Source organism: Sparus aurata, chromosome 5 (genome assembly GCF_900880675.1).
Source record: "Sparus aurata chromosome 5, fSpaAur1.1, whole genome shotgun sequence".
In the NCBI taxonomy this organism is placed as follows: Eukaryota; Metazoa; Chordata; class Actinopteri; order Spariformes; family Sparidae; genus Sparus; species Sparus aurata.
In genome coordinates, this window is record NC_044191.1 from 22,882,677 (window position 1) to 22,904,073 (window position 21,397).

Genomic DNA, 21,397 nt, shown 5'->3' on the forward strand with positions numbered 1-21,397 from the left:
TGTCTCGTCTGGTTCAGTTGGGGTTCAACAATGTTAAACAATGTGGGAGCTTAACTTAACAATAGAAACTGAGGAGATAAATGTGCTTTCTTGTCAATAGACGAGAGAGAATGATCGCACCTTCTTGTTTGTAAATATGAAACCACAGCTAGGAGACAGTTAGCTTAGCTTAGCATAAAGACTTGAAACAGCTGACCATGCTCCACAAAAAAACAAAACAAAAAAAATAAAAACAATCTGCCTACGGACACCTTTAAAACTACAGATGTAACATCTGAGAATTAATAAATGAGTTTTAGAGCTGGTTGTTGGATTTTTTTACCGGCCAGGCTAGCTGTTTCCCTCTGTTTCCAGTCTTTGTGCTAAGCTAAGCTAACTCTAACTTCACATTGCAAAAACGCAGTAATATCATATTCTACCTTTAGAAAAGGAGTAAATGTTCAGGGCAGCAATTTGTAGGTAGACACATCCAAAGAGTCAAAAACAGCTTGAGTTCTCTTGTTCTTGACATGGTGAGGGATGGTATCAGGGACTTCAGTACATCGTTGGCAGTTCATACGAAACATCATCAGTACAAACTAGACTTTATCTCTACAAGTTGAAGGACCTCTACTGCTAAGGCACCAGCAACATTCAGTTGCAAATACTTAGCGCAGCTTAACTGCACAATTATTCATTGTCTTTTCATATATTCAAATGTTTTGAAAAACGCCTGCACACTGGCTCAAAGAGCTTTAAAATATAGTTGGCCGCAGAAGATGCAATAGTGACAGAATACCTTGATGAAAACAGCGACAGAGAGCAAGAAGAGGAGGTGACTAAAATTTTCAAAAACACGTGGCGTCAGTGTACAGTTGTTACTCCTTTTGTCTGCAGTCTTTCACATAAGTCAAAACATGCTGCATTGTAAAAAATAAGGATTTATTGATATGCAAAGGTCCTCATAATAAATGTGATCACAGTATCTAATATTATTATTTTAATAATCATGCAGCTGAACATGAAGCCTTTTCGTTTCTGTGTTTCTGGACTGTTTGTTCAAGTATTTTCCAACTATTCTAACATATTAAAATAGATATAAATCTGGTTCATGCACTTGCATTTTGCCCACACTTTCTCAGTGGATAAAACGGCTTCACAACATAAAATGAGCATTCGCTGTCAAATACCCTGAACTCTAACCTCTTCCTAATCCCCTGTGATCCAGGCGGCTGTTGCTCAGCAGCCTCCTACGTCTTAATGTGCGTCATTAAAGCAGCTTGCGTTGGTTGTTTAATCCCGCCCTCCCATGTCTGACGGATGAGGGAGTCTGAGTGGAGGTTGCTCTCTGCTTTCTTTGCTGTCTGGGCTCAAATGTTGGGGTCTCCCTCCAGCTTGGTGAGGTCGGTGGCTGTGCCCATGAACATGCTACGTCCTCGCTCCAGACGGCTCTTCTTGTCCGTGAGGCGGAAGGCCTCCATGAACTCGTCGATGTCGATGCTGCCGTCCTGGTTGCTGTCGATGGTGACGGCCAGGTCGGAGATGGCATCGTCCGTGATCTCCATTTTTAGGTAGACGCTCAGCAGCTTCCAGGTCTGCCGGAAGTCCTCAATGGTGATGAAGCCTGGGGGAAGAGAAAGGATAAAGATGCAGGGTAGAAAATAAGAGATTAAAAATGCAGTGATAGGATGGGGCCAAAAAGGATTTTAAAAAAAACGCAGTACCAGGCGGACACTGATACAGGAAAAAGTGTGTTTCACTCTGATGAGAGGCGGGGGTGGGGGTGGGGTGAAGGGCCCAGTAGATCAGTGGGTTAATCTCCGTCTTAACTGGAAGGACTCAGATGGCAGTAGCACGCCACAGGTAGACTAACAGGCTGAACTCTGTAGACGTCTCTATCTGGACACAGCTACACCTCTATTGCCTCTGGTCAGACAGTCTCTGTGAGTAACTATGGTAACATTTAATTCATGTTTTATTAAAGGGACACAATAAAAATGTAGTGTTGAACTTCCACTAAGTTGGGCGACTTGTAAGTGCCTGAACTAAAAAAACGAATTGTGAAACTGAAACAGCAGAAATCAAGAGCAGTCCCTTGTATTGTCCAAGTGCCAAAAGCTCCTACAATTCCCATAATGCACCATGAAACTGTAGCATCTTTCATTCATCAGATAATTAATTAATCTTTCTGCAACTACGCTGTAATGAACAAACTTTCACTGTTTTCTGATACCTTGTAGACCAAATGATTGATTAATTAACTTAAAGCTCCTGTTTGTAAGATGGTAAAACTGACGCTTTGGGTTTCCCAACTCGTCAGATACTGACGCTTTAGGATTGTAGGTCGGGTCGGCCACCATCTGAAAGCTTCAGTATCTGACGAGTTGGGAAACCCAAAGCGTCAGTTTTAGCATCTTACAAACAGGAGCTTTAATTAAAGATGAATCTATAAAAGAATCTGACTGACAGCAGTGCTTCTCCAGAGCCACAGAGGACATAATACAATTGTTTTCATACTCTGTGAAGTTCCTTTTTAATCTACAAGACATCTAATTGATCTTTTTCCTCTGTTTCTTTCTTTTCTACATATATTTTATGATCTTACTGGAGCTGTATCAGTCTCCTCTTTTGTATGCATTCATGTGTATTTCCTTTGGATGATTCATTCTTGATCTGACGTCCACATTGTGTCCAACTTCTGTTATAATACTGTTTTCATAGTAAAAAATAAACCAGACTTAAATGACTGTAACTGTTACTACACTAAACATGGACTTTTTCTCTGTATGATTATTAAATGCAAAATGTCTTGAGTCTTGAAAAGTGAATATTGACTTCCGAGTCACCGGTGATAAAACCTGATTTATTTGTTGACATCTTTACCTGATGTCATGCCAAACAGAGGAACATTTTATTGTGGAATTTCCCTTTAAGCGGCACTAACACAAGGACGCCAGAACATCACAATACCCTGTCCGTTAAACGTGAAAGAAACACTTCAGTGATCTGTGGGGTTGCACCAGAATACCGGTTTCACGGTATGTGTATGAAAATTGATGGTAATCATATCCTGTACATTTGCTTTTCTACGGTTTTGAAATCCCATACCTCAGTGATTATAGAACTTGTTGTATAATGATGTGAATAAGTTGTTTTACCTGAATTATCTGTGTCTACGATTCTGAAGATGGTCTCTAAGGTGGATCGATGGCGATACAAGGTCTCAAGTAGACTCTGGTCGATGTGCTGCAAGAGGAGAAACGATGAAAACCAAGTGAGAAAAGTCCAGAGCATTTATTTGTACATCTCCTCCCTCTCCTTGAAGTGGTCCCTAATGTGATGATAAAACTCGTATGTGTGTCCTTACGTCTGTGTTGGGTCCGTGGATGGCGAGCTCGTTGAACCACTCGTGGTAGTTGATCATGCCGTCGCTGGTCTTGGAGGTGACCAGCTGACAGCGCAGCATCCTCCAGGGCACGCCGAGGTGCATCACGTTCTCCACCGCAGTCGCCCAGTCGCTCAGAGACACAACACCTGATTGAGGTGGAGATTTTACCAGTTATCTGATTTGCATTGTGACATTAGTCTTTAGACAAATTCTCCTCCACTGCTTCCATGCAGGCCAATACACCTGAGATTTTCACTAGTTTCTCCTACAAGCAAAAGTGTAAATAAATCTGTACGAAATAGAGCAAAAGGACCTGACTGACAGAAAGATTACATAACCTACTTCCTTATTTACTTGTTATGAACTTAAGAAACAAGGATGTTGGCTGAGTAATACGTAATTTAGCTTCAGCTGAAGTTTCTGTGAAACTGGACTTGTTTTTGAATTTGGCGATTAAATGTTCTACACAAACAAAGAACTATGAGCTCACGTTTCTCCCTGGCCAGACATTGTCCTCTGAGAAACCACAAGGGGAAGAACATGATAGATCTGTCTTATTAATTGAGTAACACCTGATCCGTTGAGGACTGAATGGTTCGTGAAAGTGACACTACACACCTTTGTTCGTGCTGTCGTACTTTTTGAAGGCACAGAGGAGGTCAGATTTGTGCGCAAACAGCTGCTCCCGCAGGACTTTGAGGGCTGAGCGCTCTGTTCGCCCAACACTGCAGGCAAGATTACAACAAATAGAACAGATAATGAACAGAGTTAAAGGCAGAACAGTGTAGAAAACAATGTTGATTTACAGTTTGAAACAGGAACAGTTCGAATCTGAAAAAGGCAAAACTATGTGAGCTTTTGTCGAAAATCCAGTAACAATCGCAACGGTAGAAAAATAATTCTGTATTCTTGGAATATCTATGTACCTTTAATAGAGTAGATATGTTGCGTACAAATATTTGCGTAATTTTCATGGAACGTGGTGTTGAAACTATCTAAAGAAATAGTTTTCTTTAGAATCAATTTTTGGGATGTAGTCATAGTAGACTACAGACATAATCATAAAGGCTCTGTGAATGAAAAGGTAAACAAAACAGGTAATTAAACAAGATAAATGTGTTAAATAATGAGATGATAGGTGAATTTTGTTACCTTTATACAGAGCAAGGCTAGCTATTTCCTGCTGTTTTCAGTCTCTATGTTAAGCCAAACAATGCTAAGTAGCTAATTAGCTGTTACCCCACACTAAACTGACTTCTATAAATGGTATCAATATTCTCATCTTGTCTTTGTAAAAGAGAAATGAAATACATTTATCAAAATGTCCCATTACAGTTTTCAAATTGCAATGGTTTGCTTATTTTCTCTATTTTTGGTAGAATCTAATTCTTGAGGTTTTGAACTGTGTGTTGGACAAAACCAGAAATCTGTCACTTTCAGCTCTGGGAAAGTACAACACATGTTTTTCACCATTTTCACTGTTTTCTATCTTGTTATAGACCATTCATTTCACTGATAGCTAAACCATTTGCATCCCTGAATGATTCATATTGTTGGATGTATATTTTCTGGTAGTTTTTGCACCTTTGTCTCACGGTGAGCTCTCTGATCATGCTGCTGGCCTGGTACTGAACCACATAAGGCACAAGGTCTGGACCCAGCCTCACGTAGGCCCCCCTGTTGCTTCCAACATCGTAGTAATTTGAGGCAGAGAACAGAGTGAGGACCTAAGGATATGGAAAGAAAATATTTACGTCTCAGTGCATCTTAAGTGAAAGCACTGACCTGTGAACTTATTAGAGCCTCTGTGGGTCGTCAGTGTCTCAGCTCACCTTACGGTTGTGGCAAAACTCATAACCCTCCTGTTTACACTCATGAGAGCGGATGATGAGCTGCAGGTTGTGTCTGTTCAGGAAGTCCTCGGTGATGTCGGGGCCCCAGTAGCAGCCTCCGCCCCGCACCTCGTTGGGTGTGCAGCCATCCTGGGTCATTGGATCGCTCCACAGCAGGTCCAGGATCTGGAGGCGGTCAGGAGTGACAAGAGGGAGAGATTTAACTTTGAAATGAAAAACAGAGCACACAGTGAAAGGGGAAAAAACTTGGGAACAGCAGTTAGCGAAACAATCTCATCACCAGATCCATTCGAGCTGCTCTGGAGATCACTGTCTTCTTGATAAGGAGAAAACTACTGTTTCCAGTAAAAGTTTCCAATAAACTTAGAATGTCAACTTTTAAACGAAGAAATTCCTATCGTGCTTGGTCGAGACTGGAAAAACATCTCGAATTTCATGACAACTGGAAGAACTGTTGAATGGATTACATTTAGTACAGACAATCATGGTGCCAAGAAGATATATCCGACTGTAATTTGATGATCTCCTCAATTCTCCTCTAGAGTCACCACGAAGTTTGTGACTTTGAGTTAACTGTTGCTGGCCATATAAAATTATGTTTTTTAATTATGGAATTTAATTATTCTAATCTGTTGATTAGAATAAGTTTACAATGAGTTAATGAATACAAACACCTGAAGTAGTACCTTACATTTCAGACTGGTTTACCTTGAGTTGTTTACAGAGATTGACCTGGACCTTAGCCACCAACAAGTACTGGTGCCCAAGAAGCTCATTGACTTCTCCTGTGTTTAAGTCGGTGACGGCCAGTTTGAAAAGCAGATTTGACTCACGGCAGAGAGATTACTGACGTGGTGGATTACAGCATGTTACGGCCCACGCAGGCAACAATCCTCAGAGCGATGATCACTGATAGAGCGTGTATCAGGCTGTGACTCAGGATTGATTTAGTCCACTGGAACACAGCTGTGGCACATAGGCCATGAAGGGAAATTAACTCTGCTCAAATTAGTAAGTTAGTTTCCACATGACGTCACCAATTAAACCCCTCATTTGAGTCACTTTAAGACATCAACGAACAACAAACTTGCTCACAGAGCGCTTTCATTCCTAAATGAGATGTTCAAAAGCGCACTTATTTTTAATACACAACATCGAACTGCATTCCATTGAGTTAGGTCTATCCAAAAAATCTGAGCATTTCAATCATTTACATTTATGAAGAATCTGAGGACTGTGAGATATTTAAATGTAAGTAATCTGTGACAGCAGGTCTGAATTTCTTTTAAAAAGCAGAGCAAAAAGACGACGTGTTTTTCTCCAAGGTATTCTGACATTAATGTACGTGTGTTTTGTGTGTCTTGTTTGTGCCTTGAGAACGACAAGATAATGTAAGTGATAAAATAATGTGTTTCTCCTCCAGTTTCGCCTCTCATCACAAAAATATGATCTTATTTGGATGTAATAATGTATGACAAATGAAATGGACTAGAAATCTGTTCATATCTGTTCAGTGTTCATTTATCACCTGTTTCCACTCGTCCGCCGGATTTTCGCTCTTGACAGACTCAGTGGACAGAGCCTGAGACATGTCTTTTTCTGATCTGAAGTGAAACATGGACTGTCTCCTCCTGTTGATCTCCATCTGGTCCACATCGCTCTGTTTTAGCCGGTCGGAGAAGTCCTGCAGTGAGCGGTTGTGGAAGCTTTCGCGCGTTCCGAGGGGTTTGGGATACATGAGGGAGGTGCGACGCTGGAAGATCTTGTTGGCGGACCACACGTCTTCTTCCATATCCGAGTCAATGGACATCCCCGATGAGCTTTGGTGTCTCTTCTTTGGAGGCCTCAGTGCTGAAACATACTGGGAATAACAGAGAAGAGCAGATAATTGATAGTGGTACAGGCTCTGGCCGTATGGTGCTTGACTTTACTGCCCCTCTAAAAAAGAAAACAATAAAGCAGAAGAGATTAACACGATGGTGCAACCCCCAAACTCATATATTAAAGCTGAGGAAATGACATTCTACGAAACTGGAAGAAGCTCGACTAGTGTGGCAAGAAAGCTTTAAAATGGTCCGTAATGCCAAAGCAGCGTATAATTCAGCATTGATAGAGGAAAATAAGAACAACCCCAAGGTTTCTTTTCAGCACTGTAGCCAGGCTGACAGAGAGTCATACGTCTATTGATCCTTGTATTCCTATAACATTCAGCATTAATGACTTTGAGGGCTTCTTTAATGATACAACTGTTCTTATAAGAGACAAAATGCATCACCTTCTGATCTCAGATGATACCAATCTAACCTCTAACACAAAAACATCAGAAACAGCTGTAAAAACAGATATATATCTAAAATTTTCTAACTATCAACGTGTCTGTTAGACCCTAACCAAACTACATTGCTTAAAGTTGCTCTGCTTTTACTTAGCACTTCTATACTCGACATGATCAATCTGTCCTTTTTAACTGGATATGTACCATGGTCCATTAATGCTGCTGTAATTAAACCGCTTCACTGTTGAAACTGTTCATCCAGAGGTTTAAGCCAACTATAGACCCATATCTAACCTTCCCCTTTTCTCTAAAATTTTGGAAAAAAACTTGTGTGTGACTTTCTAAAAAACAATAGTTTATATGAGAATTTCCAGTCAGGTTCTTGAGAGAACCATAGCACCAAAAAAGCATTGGTTTAAGTTACAAATATATTCCTAATCACATCTGACGAGGGTCTTGTCTCTGCGCTAGTCTTATTAGATCTTAATGCAGCTTTTGACACTTTTGACCATCATATCCTATTACAATGACTGGAACATTTAATTGGTTTTAAAGGAACTGCACTGAGTTAGTCACGGAGTTCCACAAAGTTCTGTGCTGGGACCAATGCTATGCACTTCATACGTGCTTCCTTTAGGAAAGTGTCACGATATGACTTTTGTTGTTAATTGGAGCTACACAAATAAAGATTGATTGATTGACTGAATTCATGGATGTAGTTTTGTCTGTGTTTGATCGAGTTTATCTCTCAAAGAGTTTATCAGAGCCACACATGTTGTCTCCTCACATTGTGTCTGTCCAGTCTGGCTAGGAGGCTGAGATCAGTGACATCGGAGATCCCTCCATGAAGTACCAGCACCTTCTGGTCGATCACCGTTGCTAGCGGCAACCAACTGAAAATCTTCTGCAGCAGCTTCAGGATCCGTTTGCCATGCATCTGAGGAGAAGCACAATCAAGAAAATAAATATATTCAACCTGCATTATGTTGTTCTGTTTTCTGTGAAAGTGAACGTTTTGGTTTTTTTTGGTTATTTTTCATTCATTTTTATCAACTCAAAATCTGAAACCACAACCAGAAGTTCAAGTGGTAGTAACTGATGATAATAAATATGTTGTTCCAAAGTGTGAGTTTGACGCCTGGGTCTTTGGACCACCTCAACCTCCCTGACGCATCAGAAGTCCTCCAGGCCTCTGACTTAATGACTTCAAATCCTCTTAGCTGCAAGGAGGAGTGACCAGTGTTGTATTAGTCTGTATCACACTAGGAATGTGTAGGCCAAGGTGACTGTAACTCTTTTGGTTTGCTACCAATGATAGTCAGAATTAGGACACATTTTGGCAACACTGGGAGATTTTATGAGCAGAAAATTTACGTGATATAAACCTACCTTGTATTTAGTCAACACCTCCTTTGTGAAGCCATACCTACAGGGAAACACAAGATAACAACAATTTAGATTTTTGAGTCTACCTGGTGAATTTGGACAATGAGGACATGTGATCTCGGGCTTCACTATCCACCAATTAGATTTTAGTTTCACCTCAAGTTGACTATATGGTCTTCATGGTTTCCTCTGTTCAGGTAGATGTCACTGGGGTAGACGAGCAGGAATGAAAACAGGATGAGGAGGATCTCAATGGAGTCTTTGCCTCTGTCTACAAAGTCTCCATTAAACAAATAGGGCCTCTCCAGGGACGGCATGCCATTCTGAAAGGTAAACAGCGGCAAAATAAAGGGTTATTCTGTAATCTAAACATAAACAAAGGGTCGTTAACAGCACAAGCAGGGAAAACAGATCCTGTTTCACTAATTGGTTTGTAGAAAAGGTTTAGAAAAAAACATTTTGATAATCAGCCAATAATGAAATTTATTTATACTAGAAATAAGTCAGATATTCCTTAATTTAAGTGTCTCGACTGTCAGACTGTAAGACTTTCACATAATTTAAAATTAAATATAACAAGACATGTGAATACCTTATCTTGGTGTTTTTCAATTATTTTTTACATTTTGCTGACTAAATTATCAATCAAACCCAATAAACAATGATCAGCAGATAATTGATCACAGCAATTATCAGTTTCAGCATTTGATTTACTTTGGGGCCCCATTAATATTATTGTACTAGTTTTACTATTTTGATCAAAATCAGGTTATGTCTATCTGGCGACACTTCAAAAATAATAACTAAAGCAACATACAGCTCATACGCTAAAAAAACGAGGATGAGCTCCAGACCTTGTAGAAAATCAGCAGCAGGTCTTCTAGCTGCCCGTGCAAATCACCTGTAATATGTAGGATGGGACACATGTAAATTAACACAATTGATTGGCAACAACAAACAGAAATAAACTGTGTACATTTCTGTAATTGAATCTTTGCAACAGAGAGGCTCTGGTTGCTGTATATCATTTAAATACCAGTGTTGATTTCTCTACTCTTTTGTCCAATCACCTCTCTACTGTCTCTTTAGAAAGCACAAGTTTCTTTCAGCTCACCACAAATAGTGATTTCTTTGCTTTGGCAGGTGGAGATGCGGTTGATATTCGGAAACATCCGGAGCTGTTTCCACGTCTCGAGAAGGAGCTGGAGGACGTAGCGTGAGTGCAGCTGCTACTGGGGAGAAGCTTGTTAGCAAGAAGGTTTTAGGCACAAACACATGAACAGATGGTCACTCTGCGATGTTTGTTAACTGCTGTGATACTGTGCCTCATGCAGATTTGCTTTTAGCCCTGCACAGAACTTGAAAAACTAAACAAATCACACTTTTTTTTAAGTGTTGCTTTTCAATATACTTAATGTAACTCTTATGATAAATTGAAAATGAATCAAATAACCTTGGTGGGTAGATTCAAGTGAGACTCCTTTTTAAGCTCGTAAGTAAATTTCTGTTTTCATCTGCAAGGTTAATATCATGCTTTTCCTGATTTCACACTAAATTTTCAGTCTGTTAAAGATCACAGTTCAGTGTGTGATGTTCAAAGGACAGAGGACACACATAGATACAGAAGTGTCAGTAATATAACATTTCTTCTGTTTTTCTAGGAATTTGTCTAATTTAAGTGTAATATCAGGATGTAAAATGTTGTCTTTAAAGTCATTTCCACCACTTTTTTCCCCATTAAACTAAACTCTGCAGTGGCTTTGAAGAGACCAGACTCTAAAGCAGAGGTGTGCACCTACTTTCTTGTTCCTGAAGGCCTCCACCAGCCCGACCGCCTGCTCCACCGTCAGAGGGAAGGTGAGGTGAGGTCCTGAGTAAATCTCCGGCACCTCGATGTTCTTGTAGCAGAAGTACCTCTCCCACTCTGCATCCCGACAAACCTCGTTCTCTCGAAAGATGTGCGAGATAAGATTTCCTGGAGGGGAGGTTAAGACGACAGTTCAAACTCAGATATTCAGCTTTACAGAATTAAAATACAGTTTGTCAGTCAAGAGGACAAATATCTTACTTTCATTGCTTGATGGTGTGAAATTGTCCATGAGGTAGCCGAGGAAATTATAAAGCTGCACAGGGTGGCGACGCAACAGATGAGCTGTTATTTTTTATCATTTCCCCACATCAAACATGCAGAAGTACACTGGCTCATCTCTGATCATTTCTCACCTTTATCTGAGCCTGTTCTCCAGAGTACTCGATGGACTGGAAGATGTGCCAGGTGTATCTCCGTCTCATCTCGGTACGGGCCACATACTGACGGTACCATCGTTGGATCAGGACAGCGGCTCTGATAGCTGAATCGCGAGAGAACAGAGGATAGACGATCAGAAAATACACTACTACTGCCCAACAATTATGAGGAAAGCTTTGTACTTTTTACTCCACTATACATTTAGTTCCTCGCTACTGTATAGATTCAGACTAATAATATAAAACATAAACAATAAATGAATTATGTTGTATTACTGTAGGTTAAGATCAGACTATATACAGTACCTAAAAGTAGCTTCACCTGCTGCAACATTAAAGTGATGAACACATGACTAAATCAATAATCCTGTTAATCATATATTATTCTGAGTTACTTTAAGTATATTTCAAGGTTAATATTTTTGTACTTTAGATACAACAATGTATTTGAATGCATGACTTCAACATGTAACTCAGTATTTCTACAAGGTTGTGCTGCTACTTTTACTTTCAGAGTCTGAGTAAACTGTCCACCACTAGACGCTCTAACGTACAGTAGAGGTGTAATTATTCTGTAGTAATCTTTGCTGATGAAAATTAATTATTCAAAAATGTTCTTTCTATTGCCTTTATTGTCCATATTGGGATATATTTTCAGTATCTGTGTTGACATCATATTTGAGAGAATATTTTTGTATTCTGCTGCTATTCAGTTTTCCTATTTCAAGAAAAAACAGCTAGCAGAAGATTATCAAGCGGATATCCTAACCTAACTCAAGAAGTAACTTCTTATATCTAGTCTCCGGTTAATGTAACCGGCAAGACATCTAAATAGCTAAGGTTTTTTTTTGTATTTGTTTGTAAAGTAATTTATTGTTTACATATGTATAACATTACTGAGATTACACTCCGCTACAATTTCAACTTTCCTCCAACATAGAAAGTCCAAATCTTGTCTGATTGTAGAAATATCTGAATCTGCAATCTGACCAGTTTTGGAAACCTTCATTTTGTTTTCACCCTTTGTTGTCATCATTCCAACATATTTTGAATTCCTGGATGCCCTGTACAAGTACTACAAGAGATGGTTCTCCCACCCGCGTGTGACAGTATGTGGCTGAGGTAGAATTCAATCTCCAGTTTGTTTACTTGAGCTTACACGCAACATCTAACAACCCAACAACACAACAAACGAGGCAAGACAGATGTGGCTTACTTGTGACGGCTGCATAGCAAAAAAGAAAGACAGAAACAAACATATTAGGGAGATCATAGGGAGATAAGGTTAAGAGAAATAAACAGTTTGTTTCTGGATGATCGTTGTTACCTTTTCCGGAGTGTTTGTGAAAGTGGTCAGACTTTGTGACGCCACATCCCATGACTGTTCCTGTTTCAAATCACCAAACAATCATCACATCAGCTTAAAGCGATTCCAGTATAAAAAAAATTAACAAATAAGACACACTACTTTAAAAGCATGAGAACGTATTTAGCTGTATTACTTAATGGAGTCACAAATTTGACTATTCACCCATTTTGAGGCTGAGGCACAGGTTCACATCTCTCCGCACACATTTTGAAAAATTCCACAACAGTCTTGGCCTGTAAGAAAACCGCCTTCATTCACAGAGCGAGAAATTGCTTTGGCAGCAGCAGGAGGAGAGCTGAAGCTGCAGGACGTCGAACTTTGTGCCCTTTTAATCCCGTTATATCCGCTGGTTCGCTCCCTAACCTCTGTGATTGACCTCAATCCTGCAAGCAGAGGACTGTTTTGGTCTGAATTCTATGAAGGCTTACATTAAGGAATCAAACATCTAACTAATGGAAGTATCTTATCTAAAGTTGTTTTGATGAAATAGAAAAAAAGAGTCATGGAGACATTTTTTTAAATACCCTTCTGTTAAATTCAGGTAAACAACGATGCCTGAGATGACTGGCCGTTTAAATCTGAACATATTAGATTTCATAAAATTGAGTTTGCACATAACTTCCTTGTTTTGCAGAGCTGGTTTTTGCCTTCTGAAAGGAACAGATGGGTGGCTTTCGTCACCTTTGAAGATTTTCAGGCTAAAGTGATCCAATTAGTCTTCTGACGTTGCTTATTATTATGCAGAACTACAAGGCAAAACTGACCTTTTAAGATAACTAAAAAGGACCTGAAACTGTTATTTCAACCAGGTCTGAGTCACGAAGACTTAAGACCAATACTGAGACTCGTGGCATTTAAATGTCTCTTTGTAAGAGCTTGTTTCAGGTTTTACGCAACTTATTTAACCGGTGCACAAATAGATAAAAGCTCCTCTACCAACACATCTTATGATCAGAAGTTAACTTACGTGGTCACCTCCTTTATCTAGTCACCAGTTCCCAATTCGTTTGGCTGCCGGCTCTCAGTTTCAATGAATAGTTAAACAGCATTTGCTCTGTCTCATCCTCCACCACTCCAGGGTCAGGTCAAGAATTGCAGGGTGTCCATCAGACCGATCACTACAGGTGGATGAATGGCAGCAAGACTCGGTAACTCACAACAGAGTCTTCATGTATGGAGCAATCCCCACTGTTCAGCCCCCTCGGTCTGTGCTGAAGCTGGTTTAGTATTTAGTTCTTCAGTGTTATCGCATAATGAAGGCCCCGAGCCAAAAGTGGATTACTTGAGCTAAAGACTTCTTTATGCGGCTAGACTGGTCTTTATATAGAAAGATTGAAAAGCGCAGAGGTAAACTTAGGTTGCGAGATGGAGGCCGGCATCTGTTTTTGGACTTTATTTTGGAAGGGTTTTGATTACACGTTCTGTATTTGGAGTACAGGATTATGCGTGCGTGAGATGGTCAGGTGTGTTTGTGCTGGACTCAATCGCACCGTCCAACAGGAACTTGTGACTTTCTGATTCAATGTTACCTAAGGATGAGGGCACCTCTACCTTTCATTGCAGCAGTGTTTTTTTCGCTGGTCTGAGTACAGATCTGCTCATGTCAGGCTGGAAAAAAGCACAACACCTCCACTAAAAGGCAATACTGACCTTTATCATTCATTGATTGTCTATTTTGACCCCTCGCATATTTGTTCCTAATGTCGACCAAATAAAAATACAATCAATCACCAAAAGGTACTTAATTTAACTTTTGCTAGGTCCCAGACTTAATAAAATCAACAGATCTGCATTTGAATATACCCATAACTTTGATAAGTTGTTGTGCATCGGTATCCTGTAAGTATACGCTTGTGAATTTCCAGATTTGTTTTAAATTGTTGGCCCTAAAAATTGCCAAATGAATGAAAAATGCACATCAAAAGATACCAATATCCAAAGTTTTTCCCCTTGTCAAAAAAACAGAAATTAAAATTAACTTGAAATAAACCTTTGTCAAGGAAGCAACCACTTATATTGACAGGCACATTTGTAATATTTTTTTAAATGCTCGTTATCAAATATTCACTTGTTAATAGATAATGCTAATTTCCTGACATCTGACAGAACTAATAGATTAGCTGCATTAGCTAGCTTAGCCGGGGAGTAGCTTTACATTAAATCGTACATTTTGGGATGTCCTTTTATAGTAGAAAGAGTCACGTAATCGCACATGCGTGTGTCTAAAATACACATTAAAAAAATTTGAAATATATCACACTCATACCTCTTTGAAAATCGTTGCTTTACAAACACAACTGAACGCTGCCGCTTTTGAACGCCTCCTTTGAGGAACGGCGAAGGTGAGTTAGCTAACGCTCATGTTGGTTTGTTATTCAACGTCAGCTTGTGACCTTTTAAGCTCTTAACAGCGTCAATTAAGCCGAACTGTAGTTAATGATCAGGAGAAATGTGGCAAAGATGATGTTGCTTCGCTCGTCCGATAACATTTTACAATTATGCAGGGGGGCGTATCGTTATTCAAGGCAGATCCAAGGCTGACTGTGTGGCAGTGTCTTTTCATTAGGTCAAAAGTGATGCCAAAAATCCAATTTATGAAAGTTACACTGGTCAGTTTTTGTCCATACAGTTGTGTGAATGTTGATTTAACTCAACAATCATGATGGTGGCTGCAGTTTGTGACTCTAGCTGGGAGGAACGTCAGTACTTCCTGAGTGTCATGACTGAACATGAGCTGAAAACAAGTAAACAGCATGTAAACATATTGAACCTCGATTTAGTTTTTATTCCCTGGAAATGCAATGTTTGATGTTTGGTAAACAGGCGGTCAATTTGTCAGCACTGAGACCACAAATTATGGGATGATCTTTAATCACAGTATCAGTTTGATTTGATGGCATGATGATTCCCAAGCCTCATTTGCAGCCAGATGACAAAACCACCGAATTAATTTGAGGGACTGCAGTACTAGGCTTTAGGATGTTATAAGCAATAAATCACAAATTAGGAATTATTGTTGACCGCACTGAAGGTCATATAATGAATTTTCCTTGCCCTATTTCTGGGAATTGCAAAGTCATGTAACGTTCAGTGTATGTGTCAATGAAAGTTTAGTTTGAGTTTTCAACCACATATCATTCTGAGTAATAGTGGTTGACAAGACAAGAATATTTAATTAAAGCTATTTAAAAATGTTGTACTGTACTGAATTCTTGATTTTCTAACAGATTGAATCTTAAAAGAATCAAGTCCTGTGTTCTTTATTTTTTGGTCTTTTTTTTTACTTTTAATACAATGGTTCTAAGATTTAGGTTACTAAATAGGTGTAACATGTCAACCTTTCTGTAATAATGGTATGCAGTGTGCTTTACATAAGACATAAAAAACTAACACTTATAAATTGAATTTTATTCAAAATAAAAGATAAGAATGAACTCAATTGTAGCCACCTTTTGCAGTTGTAGTACAGCATGTGACTCAAATATCAGCCACTGTATCATCTACCAAGACCTACATTCTCTGAACGATGTTCTAACCAACATCATTTGAGATCCAGTCAACAGTATCTGCTCAGTATCCTTAGAGAGCATCTGATCAGCAGGCTCGTCATCCTCCACTGCAGCGGTAATAATCCATTAATTTCAACAAAGATGTGCAGTGTTTTTTTTGCTTCGTGCCTCCTTAAAGGGAGGTTGTCTGGGACAATGTTGAGACCTTTTTCTCACAGGAAATTTGAATTTTTAAAAGCATTTTGATTGGCACCGATAAATCTGAATAACTGTTATATATCTCGTGTAATGTTTGCACACATATCAGAAGAAGCGTCAATCATTTCAAGTCTGATAGCAGGTTTAAATGATTGATTTGTGGACTAACATAAAGAACAAATTTACATTTACATTTACATTTAGGGCATTTAGCAGATGCTTTTGTCCAAAGCGACTTATAATAAGTACATTTGTCACAAGAGATAAACCACAAAATATCACTGTCGATGTAGTAAAAGAAATATAGAAACAATTGTCAAGCCCTCATCTGGAATCATAACTGCTATTTGTCAAATATTCTTTAAATGCATAAGTGCTATGATAAATACAAACATACAAGTGCATACAATTTATTTATCTTTTTGGGGGACGTCGGTGGGGAGTCACGCTATGCAGGGTTAGGGGGAATTCTGGACAAGTGAGTCTTGAATTGATTTACCTCTTTCAACGAGCGTTTCTTTTGGATCAGTGTCTCATGTATAAACAAAGACTCAGTGTACCATTTATCTACATTTTAAACACAAAATCTGTCATACGAAAGAGCTACATTTCTCATAGAGAGCCTCTTTATTGCACTGTAACAATCATTATTTACACTTGAACTTTCGTAACAGGGCGGGAACTTTCTGGCAGCTGGAGAGATCAGAGCACTCAACACTCGGTCTGTTAAATCAGTGTTGGATGAGCTCTGTGTGTCGGAGCCTGAGGATGAAGATCGCCGTGCTGGGAGCCACCGGGCAGACTGGACAGTATCTGGTCAACCAGGCGCTGCAGCAGGGTCACACAGTCACTGCCATCGTCAGGAACCCGGGAAAACTCACCGTGCATCATGACAATCTCAAGGTAATGAGACACTAAGTCGGTCGTATTGTGCTGCTGCTTTCTGCATGTTGGGTTCGAAGTCCAGTCTTTTGTGAAGTCACATGATGAATGTTTTATTGTGACCAACAGGGCTATTTACACATGCGTCCGAACAGCAGGTGAAAAATCTTGTAGGTTCCACATCTGGGTGTGAAAGTGTGCACACAGCAGAGTCGATAACAATGTGGACCTAACTGCAGCACTGCAAAGATATATTGTATTAATCTGCAGCTGAAAATAGTTTCAAACAAAGGCACCATTTATCCCAGTTTGAGTAACGGTTTGAAAATGTTTAAAAACTACAGTGCCCACGTTCAAGAGTAAGCCATTACACAGACATTAGATATGTAGTGCACACACATTCTTTGTGAATGTGAAAAAACAAACAGTGTTTTGGGAAATGGATTGATAAGTGCTACATCTATCAGTAGCTTGTCATTGTTGGAAGAATGGAAATCGAACACATATGACAATACAAGAAGCACAACTGTTCCTGATCATGCACTACTCTTCATCTGTGTTGACAAAAGTAAAAGGAACTAAAAGTCACACATTATTCATGTTTCCCTGTTCGCTGCTCTCAGGTGGTGGAGGCTGATATTTTCTCAGTAGACGCTCTGAAGACTCATTTCAAAGGACAGGATGTGGTCATGTCGTGCCTCGGCTTCCCGGCCTCCATCTTCTCGGCAGTGACGGGCTACACGATGTCCATGAATGCTATGATCAGCGCCATGCGACAGGTCCGAGTCAACAGGATCATCACCATGACCTCCTGGTACACTGACCGTAAGGACAGCACACAACCAATCTTCACTGCTCATGCCTAACCTTCCCAAACCTAGCCAACAAAGGCAATGAGTGCAAGCCGGTCAGAGAGGCCTGTGTTAACAACTGTTCATATATCATATGTAACAGGTTTGAACATGCAGTAGGGTACTGTTGTATGAATTAGTGTAACATTTACGTAAGATTTCACTTATTACATCAACAAAAAACAGTTTCTGAACAAATCTGAACGTTTGATTGTTTACGCGTTCTGTTACTTCGATTGGTTGTAGGTCTATTCAGTTGCATCCAGGAGCATTATGGTCTGTGCCCGTTGATAACAGCCACTGAAATATCAGAAATTAAGGCTCTGACACCAAATCCTGTTTTGTTTTGGTTTGTGTTGTCGTTTTTAGTCGTATTAGGGCTCATTATTCTCAATGTCAGATACAGATATGGATACAGACATAGATGGAGCCTGCTGTTTGTACTCTCCCTTCATTTAGTTCATTATTTTCCTGGAGTTTTAACACAGAAATGGTCTGAATCAGGTTTTTACTTAATTAATTTTGACTTGCTCAGAATTAAAAGTACTCTCCGTGCACATTCTGGGTGAAATCTGAGATTAAGATTTCACAGATATACCTCTGAGTTTCATTGTTTATTTCTTTTGTTGTTAGCCAACTCTGGGACGAAGTCATCTTATCTGATCCGGTTCCTCCTGCTGCCGATGATCCGAAGCGTCCTCACCAACATGCATGAGATGGAGCGGTTTCTCCTGAATGTTGAAGACATCAACTGGACTGTGGTTCGCCCTCCTGGTCTCAAGAACCTGCCGGCCTCAGGTAATAGCAGACAAGCAGCGGCAAGCAGGGGGCAGAAGCAAACCTATAAATAGACTCAAGCACATTATTTAACCAGCAAACAGCTCATTCATTCATTTAGTCTGGAGGTGCTGAAGTGTAAAGCCTTTCTGCCTCAGAGTTCAAGCTTATTAGCTTCATGTTAATGAATGAATGGGCCTCATTTTTCTGTTAAGGCCATCTCCTGTAATGTTCTCAGCCTTTAACTCCCTGAAGGAACAAATGGTTGTAATGTAATGCCTCTCATTCACAGTTTCTCACTTCTGCGTCCCTCTACAGCTCAAGAGTTTCTGACCCATGACGGATACTTTGTGCCCGACAGCAGTGGTAACCCTGTGGGCAGCGCAGTGGCGAGAGGAGACGTGGCTCGCTTCATGCTCTCTCTTCTCAACAGCAACGCCTGGATCAAGGGGGGAGTCGCCATCACGACCAAATGAGAAAGTAGCAGCCAGCGATCAGTTCACCAAAAGTACAACATACAGTATACTTACTCACCAATCTCGAGTGGTATTTAGCCATGCAGATGTCCTCGACTTTACTTTTCTTGTTAATCTTGTTTACAGCAGCAGCAGCAGCAGCAGCAGGACACTGTTCTCTGTGAAATAACAGATAACATTTTGCAGCTTAAGAGCTAAATGTTTTCCTCTTAAGTTGGTGGAGAGGAAAATATGAACGACAGCAGCAAACTCTTTAATAAGTTACTGTTTTCCATTATATCTGAATAATCTAACATACCGTATATCTCATCATAAACAGTTTTCACTGGAACTGCTTTTTACAAAAACAACCAGTTCTTATAAAAACTGTTGATCGGTTGTTCAGTGAATTATGCAGCCTAATAAGAAATCACTTATAAAAAGATATGTCTTTATCCTTATTTATTTTTTTCTAATGTCTGAGGAAGAACAACAGGAACTACAGTGCAAATAAAGCCCAAACTATCTTCATGGCTAGATATCACTGGTGCCAAGGTGCCAAGAAGTGCTCTTTTTCAATATTGGTGAACTGGTCCTTTAACAAAATGTCCCGTCTTGTTCCAGCCTTCACTACAACTGGATATAATGACATAGCTACCATACAGCCTACTCTGTCTGATGAATGTCTTTTTGATTAACCAAGTTTAACATGTTCTTGTTTTTATACATTTAAAGATCTTCATTAGCAAGTGTACCATTTGAATTATGTTGGTTTTACTTTCTACTCATGAGGTGAGTACAATTACACATTGTAGTGAATGACTTCCGCCACATGAGATCAGCGTTGTGCCATTTCTATCTGCCACTTTCAGCCACTATTCAATAAGTTGGAATGAAAGAAATTACTTTTTTTGCACCATGTTTTTATGTGAGCACTTTATATTCAAGTCTGTACTATGTTATTTCTGTAAAATAAACATACAGTAATGAAATTGAAGTCGAATCATTTGCTCTGGGCATGAAGAATAATTTATATTTTCCATGGTTTTTAGGAAAGTACCCAACAAGTTAGACGATTTGGGGTTTTAGACATTGTGGAAAATCCCAGTTCAACAATCCCTTTGACTTCTGATTAATGTTGAAATCTGTTGCACTGATGAGATAAATGTTTGTATGTGAAGTTTTTTTTTAATACAGTGTGTTTGTTACAGATAAAACCCCTGGATGGCTTTCAATCCAGTGATCAGGGTGTGGTCAGGAGTGCAACATAGAAATTATTACATGAAATGACAGAAAAATGCCATTCATTGGAGTTAAACGCAAGAAGTGCCCTCTCGTTAACATTTTATGCTAAAAAGGAAATAACTTTGCTAGTCATGGTGAAGTGTTTTGTATACAGTGTCCACCAGTTAGACAACTGTTCTCCAGACATTAGAGACAGTGAGTTTTTTTAACGTGCTGCTTTACTGCATTTTTATTGAACTATGAGCTAAGGTAAGACATGGACTTGGAATGACAGCACGAGGGTCATAATGATTATGATCAGTACATTATGACACATATCAAAGAGCCTTGTAATAGCAGTAAGATATTAAAAGCAAGTGTAATTGTTAAAAAATAAAAATTAAAAAAAATGTGGGAGAAGGTGATGTTGGGTCTCTTTACGTCGAGCTGAACTGGGAATGTTTGGAGTGGAATGTCGTCGTAAATTCATCTGAAAAAGATGCTCTAAAATGACAACCAGCACAACCATTTGTCCAAGAATGCAACCTGATATGTTGGTGTGCATAAAAGTGCATTTTCTAGATGTTTCCTCCACTATTTATGGTAAAGAAACAGAATTACATTGAAAAAAAAAAAAGATAAATCAAAATAAAGAGCTTCCTGTGCCCACGGTACCCTGCAATTACATGATGGTTGATGTACGTTACATGTTTTCTACGTGTATGCTTTAAACTGTTGCCTCCTGCATTTTTACACACTCTTTCCCATAGGCTATTCATTTTCTAAACTGGAATCTAACTGGAGGGCGGGCCCATGTCGCTACTTCGGGCTGTGCCCGGCCCGGTCGGTGGGCAAATACTGCCCACCGACCCGGCCACCAGGCGCTCGCCTGCGAGCCCCAACCCCAGGCCTGGCTCCAGGGTGGACCTGTTTGCCTTGGGAGACCCTACCAGGGACATTAAGCCCCGGACAACATAGCTCCTAGGATCATTCGATTAAAACTG

The 21,397-nt window shown here is 39.7% G+C and overlaps 2 protein-coding genes across 6 annotated transcripts; one reads left to right on the forward strand and one right to left on the reverse strand.

Moving 5' to 3' along the window:
- Positions 1 to 219: 219 nt before the first annotated feature.
- ppef2a (protein phosphatase with EF-hand domain 2a) lies at positions 220 to 13,714 on the reverse strand. Of its 5 annotated transcripts, none has more exons than XM_030415893.1 (19): positions 13,465 to 13,714; positions 12,660 to 12,730; positions 12,456 to 12,515; positions 12,345 to 12,353; positions 11,105 to 11,232; positions 10,950 to 11,004; positions 10,681 to 10,856; positions 9,996 to 10,110; positions 9,736 to 9,782; positions 9,038 to 9,204; positions 8,885 to 8,921; positions 8,283 to 8,432; positions 6,749 to 7,081; positions 5,200 to 5,385; positions 4,952 to 5,094; positions 3,986 to 4,092; positions 3,347 to 3,513; positions 3,138 to 3,225; positions 220 to 1,603 (listed from the first exon to the last, which is right to left on the reverse strand). In XM_030415893.1, the coding sequence occupies exons 2-19, from the start codon at positions 12,661 to 12,663 to the stop codon at positions 1,350 to 1,352; spliced, it is 2,226 nt and encodes a 741-aa protein (XP_030271753.1). In that variant the 5' UTR covers positions 12,664 to 12,730; positions 13,465 to 13,714; the 3' UTR covers positions 220 to 1,349. The 5 variants fall into 5 exon arrangements, with proteins under 5 accessions (XP_030271753.1, XP_030271755.1, XP_030271754.1 ...); XM_030415895.1 differs by having other exon boundaries at positions 12,631 to 12,730; XM_030415894.1 differs by lacking the exon at positions 12,660 to 12,730.
- A 987-nt stretch (positions 13,715 to 14,701) lies between these two features.
- LOC115582435 (flavin reductase (NADPH)-like) lies at positions 14,702 to 20,162 on the forward strand. Its single transcript, XM_030418409.1, has 5 exons — positions 14,702 to 14,839; positions 16,879 to 17,107; positions 17,710 to 17,911; positions 18,571 to 18,735; positions 19,033 to 20,162. Exons 2-5 carry the CDS (start codon positions 16,946 to 16,948, stop codon positions 19,188 to 19,190), a joined length of 687 nt encoding a protein of 228 aa, XP_030274269.1. The 5' UTR covers positions 14,702 to 14,839; positions 16,879 to 16,945; the 3' UTR covers positions 19,191 to 20,162.
- Positions 20,163 to 21,397: the final 1,235 nt, after the last annotated feature.